Below are 6,467 nucleotides of genomic sequence, written 5' to 3' on the forward strand. Positions count from 1 at the left end.
TCACTGGCAAAGAGAACATTCCTGTCCAACTAGTACCAAACATAGGTCTTAATATGAGGAAGAAATTTCTGAGATTGTATGTTTGGACCACAGTATTGCATATTAGTGAGACATGGACTGTGGTAAAACTGGAACAGAAGAGAATGGAAGCATTCGAGATGTGGTGCTACAGACGAATGTTGAAAATTAAGTGGACTGATAAGGTGAGGAATGAGGAGGTTTCCAAGAGAAACAGTGATGAAAGGAATATATGGGAAACACCGACAAGAAGAAGAGATACGGTGATAGGGAATGTGTTAAGACCTCAAGGAATAACTTCCATGGTGATAGAGAAAATTGTAGATGGTAAAAACTGTAGAGTAAAACTGAAATTCAGATACATCCAGCAAATAATTGAGCACATAGGTTGCAAGTGCTATTCTGAGATGAAAAGGTTGGCAAAGGGACAGAATTCATGGTGGACCTCATCAAACTAATCAGAAGACTGATGACTCAAAACAGAAATATTCTGTGTTACTTTATTGCTTGTTATGAATTTACAGTTACTTAAGAAGTGCATTTTGATTGTCTTTAATACATGTCCATTTAATTAATATGCTTATTAAATTTACTGTGTTTAATTACCTGACAGAAACATTATTTTGAGTTACTCATTTCTTTTTTCCTCTGCTGTACATAATTCTGTCTGGTTCTTGTTTTATGATCATGGACAAAATCATCTGAACAATAGCTGCAAATTTTGTCATGGTGTATTCTGAGGACTGGTGGATGTAAAAACACATACAGCACAATTTTGATGACCAACTTCTCAAACAGATTAGATAATGGTACAAGCTTCAGCTGTCATTCTTGTTTTCCATTTCTGTAACCTGAAAATGTCATCCATTTTCTGTGTATTGATATTCATAAATGGATTGCATTAGTGAAAAATAAATATATATAAGAACAATATCTAACTCCAAGGAAATGGTTATTAAACAACATGTCAGAAACTCTAAAGATATAGCATATGATTATACACACTAATGTTTTCATGTGTTCATTCCAGTGAATGACAGTCAATACTCATCTCTAAGTATTTTGTGCTTGTTGTACAGCGTATACAGTTATCATACAAATTAAATCTGATATTGTCATGTTTCCTCTGTAACCTGAAGTTTTCTTTTACATTCATTTTTACTTTATTATGCATGTGCTATCTGTACACACTCCTAACAATTTTGTTCACTTACTCAAGCAAGAGTTGTGTTCTTTTGGCAATTAACTATATTGTTGCAGTCAACTGCAGAGAGGATGCTTTCTCCATAACTATATTACACAACACTCATTTATGTACTATCATAACTTTGCTGGTCAGGTTCCCTTTCCTGATGAGCCTTTATGGAAATAGACTTGGGTCTAATAAATATTTTGCCAAAAAAACTATCCCTACCCTTTGTGTCCTGTTTGCCTGATATAATGAGAGCTACCTATTAGTTATTCCTCTCATTATGTTTATTATAGTTCAATCAGTAAACTTCTGTGTTCAACAGTACCAAATACACTTGAGACGTCTACAAATGTTCTTCTGTTGCAGTCACTCTATGCAGGTGTTGTTTTTCAGTGTGTTAACTTTTAAGTTAGCTGGCTCCTCACTTGTCATGAATCACTAGAAGTTCTTAAAAGTCAGATGGCTTTGGCTACTACTCATTTATTTTTGGCTGTGGCCAACATTACCTAGTTGACAGTACTGTGTGGGGTATCCATTTTGTCACCTGTATACTTTGTTGTACTTTACCGTATTTTGTGCCATTTCCTTTGTTTGTGATTAGTATAGTAATTGATAAATTTGGATCTTTATTAAACATGTCAATAAGTAATATGGTTTCAGTCTCATTTAAAGAAGAGTGTTTAAGCATTTTTTTTAATTTTTTTTTACTTCTGTTCACATCCTTGATGCTCTGGCACATTTTCTACTGACATCTACCCAACTCCCATTAGGTCATCATCCCAGTCTTTTCTTACATCTTGGAGTCTAGCAAATAGCTTTCTTAGCCTATCTGCCCTCCGTTTACCTAACTGTGTGACCCACTATCTTCCATTTAATCTTAATTACAGGAATAATTTCATCTTACACTCCAGTTTTTCCCTTGTATGTTTGTTTTCCACTTTCTTCTGGTAATGCTAATCATACCTCTCACTATTGTTTACTGGGTGGACATCAGTTTTTGAACGGTTTTTCACTGAAAATCTATATCTCATTGCCATACACCAAAAGTTGTAATGCACACTGACCCTTAATTTTCCATGTAAGGCGCATAGGAGGCTTAGCTTTGCAAAATCCGTTTTGTTTATCAAAAGCACTCCAGACCATTTTCACTTTTCTGATTCTTTTCTGATTCTTCTAAGCCAGACATTGACCTCAACTGTCCTACATACAAAAACCTGGTACTTCAAGTAGAAAATAAGTGCAAGATCACTCAAAAACTGGTGGAATTTTCTGAACTATTAAAATGATTTATATCCAGTCCTTAAATCAATGGTAGGTAAAGGCTGCCTTTCATCATTTTTGTTTGTTGTTTCTGTACTGCAATTTTCAGTATTGTAATAATGACAATATTATGAAAGCGATAGATTATTACTCACCATACAGAGGAGGCACTGAGTCACAGACAGGAACAACAAAAAGACTGCTATACATATAAGCTCCCAGCCAAAAGACCTGCATCTAAAGTAGAAAACATACACACAAGCACAACTCATGCACACATGGGCACTGTCTCTGGCAACTGCACCAGATGGGAGAAGCAATCTATGAGTGGTGGGGCTCTAATCCTTTTCATAATATTGTCATTATTCCACCCTGTACTTTCTATTGTTGTAACATATCCACTAACTCAACATTTCAGTTTTAGATAATGACTGTCAGCTAGCAGAGTGGAGTGCATGGTCTCACTGCTCAGCAACATGTGGACATGCATACCGACAGCGCACCAGAAGTATTATCCAGCCTCGGAAACCTGGAGGAGCACCTTGTGGAGCACGACTACAAAAGGAGAAGTGTGAGCTACCAATATGCAAAGCTTGAAGTATGGTAGTACTGAGTGGTTATACAGTAACTGGCGATTTTTAAATCAAAGTATCATAAGCAGAAGAAAAACCATGAAAGTATGATACATGTGACATTCTGTCTAAACCATATTAGGTTCACTGATGAATGAAGTACAGTAATGTAAGCCATTCTGTTCAAACTTTAATCCCATTATGAACTTAACTTAACATTTAATTTCACAAGTCAGCATTAGAAGGCAGATCACAACCACAGTACAAAGGTGTTCATTACAATAATGTTCAGTGCAAAATAATACTTTGAAATGCGTTCTTATTTCCCCAAATTTCTGCTGTATTCTTTTATCATTCTTGTGACAACAATTTCTGTAACTGTGTACAGCTGCATATTGTGTGATTTGAAGGAAATAAAAAGAAACAAGGAAAATGCAAATAGTGTATTTAAGAAAAAAGCCATCAGGTGGCATGTATGTAATGAAAGTTGTGCTGAATATCATTGAATAATGTACTTTGTAGATGGATGCATTTTTAGTGTGTGCTGTATTATCCAGTATTCTGTGAATGGAGAAGGAATAGCAAATGTGATTCAATAAAACTTTTTTATTGGAAGATAAGACAGGGTTTCACCTAATGTTACATGGAAGTATGCATCCCTGACTAATCATGAGATGCAATTGCATACTAAATACAATGATTTTGATTTGTGTTAGACATGCAAAATCTGTTGAGGTATTACATATCTAAATGACAGCATATATTTGATAGAAATCTGAAAAGAAAATTTATGATATTTATTTATTCTCATCATCTTAGACTCTTATCTGTACCAGTAACAGTATGTCTATACTAGCTGCCTTGTATGCTTCAAGTATTTTCAGTAGGATTTCAAAATGAGAAAAAATGTCATTTTTGCACACCAACAGTACAAATATGCATCTCTTGTAAAAACCAAGGAAAAAGATACATGAAGTATTTCATATATTGTTATATAATAGTTTTAAAGTATGTGCCTCTTGCAATATTCTGGGAATGGATATGAAAAGTTCATTGCAAATGGATTCAGGAACCAGTTTTATTTGAATTCCAAACAATTGTATGTATTTATTTCTGTCATCAAGCGGATACTTAGATTTCTGCAAGTCTCCAAGCATTAAACAAATAAGCACCCACTTTATGCAGAACACATAAAATGAAAAGAAGCCACAAATTACAATGTGAATTTTCAGCATCTTGCATCAAGTAATAATTTCTGTCCCTGTCACTTCTTAATAGTCTGTCCCAGCAACAGTGATTTACATAAACCTTCCTGAAACAGACAAATACCATGAAAAGCATTTTTATATAGAAACACAAAGTAGAGACAGTACATCCTCTGTGCTCATGAAGTACATCAAGAGAAATACATGTGGGAGTAGTACAGTATTGTCCATCATTTCCATTTTTTATTTCATGATGTAAGCTTACAGTGCATTGCACTATTGAATTTGATTCTGATGTCATTCACACATCTTTATTACTAGTTCTACATGATTATGCATACTGTAGCTTTTATAATAAGCTTTTGTTTTGAGATCTCCAAGGTTGGCTCTAAACACAAAAATGTTTTTCCATAACCCTCCAAATTGTGACTATAGTGAAGATAAAACGGAGATGATTAGATGACAGGAAACATGCAGGAGCATCTTGGTTGCTCTTAGCTGAAGTCTATAATGCATGTTTAGATGAAACTTTTATCCAGCAGTGGGTGTCAAATGGCTGGTCATGATAAAGTTTATGAATAGAGTCTACTGCATGCCTACGGAAAGCAGTGTAATATGATTCAAATAGCTCTTTTCTTTGTTGTATAAATCTCTTCAATCTGTTAGACTGTTCCACAAATTATTGTGAAATATGAGTTATGAGGGCCAGAAAATATGTCAAGTGTGCCATTCTGGCATGTACAAACTTTAAGTAATTGTGACAGCAAAACAAGCTGAACTGAACTTCTGTGAATTTTTCGTTACATGTTTGATCACATTTCAGTACTGGTCAGTGTACATCCTAAACATTTTTTCTAAATCCTGACATTCTAACATATTTATTTTTATTTGAGTGTATGTAATTGTCTTATGTAAATTAAATGTTTATTGTTAAAATATTCTAAGTATCTTTAGTTGTTCTTCAATAAAACATTCCCCTCAGTTTTATACAGGTGGTAATGAAAACCACGTGATATACTGCTATGTATACAAATAAAATTAATTTCTCTCTTAGTGTGCAGTCTTGTTAAAATTAACTGGAAATGAATGGATACCTCTGTTAAATCACCGTTTACAGAAGTGATTGTAAACTGTTTTAATAGTGCCGTGTGGTTTATCATCCACAACTATTGAAATGTTAGTACTGGACTACAGTAAATGTTAACTGTAAATATCCAAAGTTCTGAATTGCCTTTGAAAAGTAAAATCTGGCTTTCTACAAGTATCTATTACAACAATCTTTTTTGTTTCTTCTTACTAATTGTTAACTGTAAGTTAGGTGCAGTCACTGTTGTAAAGAGAATGTTCTGTTGTTATCACAACATAGGTCAACAACATACAGAAACATCAATAAGTCTAACTTAAATACTCAAGTGGCAATTTCTAACCATCTGAATACAAGAATATGCAGGAATCGTACTCAATGACTGCTCAAGAAAGATTGTTTATGGCATTGTCCACAGTTTTTACAGAATGTTAAAATACAGAGCTATCACATTTTAATAACAACACAAAAGACAGAAGTGATAAATCATACTTATAGAATTTGGCACTGAAGTTATTTGAGATAACTACAGGCTGTGTATGGTATTCTTCAAATATTAATAACAGGTTGCATTTTCTGGAGCAGATTTTTAGGCATGCACTTTTCTCCCTGTTTTCTACCAAAGATCACTACAATTTTTCTAGGAACTCAAATTTTGTTTTTTAAGTATTTACCACCTAACATGTTTTTCTAATAAAACTAGACATTTCGATACAGAAGAATTAGAGCTACACACCAATAACACTGGCTTTTTGAAAGGTTTGCATTTTAAAACTTGAATTATCATGCTACAATATTTTTAAGTAGTAATATTTCATAAATTACAAAATTTAGAAAACAAGAGAAGATGTTGTTCACATAGTATTGAACTAAGGATTACAAATGAGGTAGGCCAATCGTAAAACCAACAAATATTATTTTTTGAGTGCAAATGGTTTTCATGAGTCTCCAGTTATGGAGATTTTCTTAGAGACAATGTTTCTACACAAAATATTTATACTGTTATTATCAGACAAAATAAATTTTAGAAAATAAATTTTAGAAAACTGCATCTTAACAAAGATTCTCATACTGTTTTGGTCTGACAGAACACTTCAGGTTCTTCTTAGAAGCGTTCATGCAATCCATGCTGCACA

At 33.7% G+C, this 6,467-nt stretch overlaps 1 protein-coding gene across 1 annotated transcript in view; it reads left to right on the forward strand.

Annotated features, from left to right (window-relative positions):
- Positions 1–5,462, forward strand: part of LOC124788945 (spondin-1-like) — a 643,244-nt gene extending 637,782 nt beyond the window's left edge. Inside the window, exon 17 of the mRNA XM_047256231.1 lies at positions 2,889–5,462. Coding sequence (XP_047112187.1) covers positions 2,889–3,067 — 179 coding nt within the window. The 3' untranslated portion in view covers positions 3,068–5,462. The remainder of the gene's footprint in view (positions 1–2,888) is intronic.
- Positions 5,463–6,467: the final 1,005 nt, after the last annotated feature.

Source organism: Schistocerca piceifrons, chromosome 3 (genome assembly GCF_021461385.2).
Source record: "Schistocerca piceifrons isolate TAMUIC-IGC-003096 chromosome 3, iqSchPice1.1, whole genome shotgun sequence".
In the NCBI taxonomy this organism is placed as follows: Eukaryota; Metazoa; Arthropoda; class Insecta; order Orthoptera; family Acrididae; genus Schistocerca; species Schistocerca piceifrons.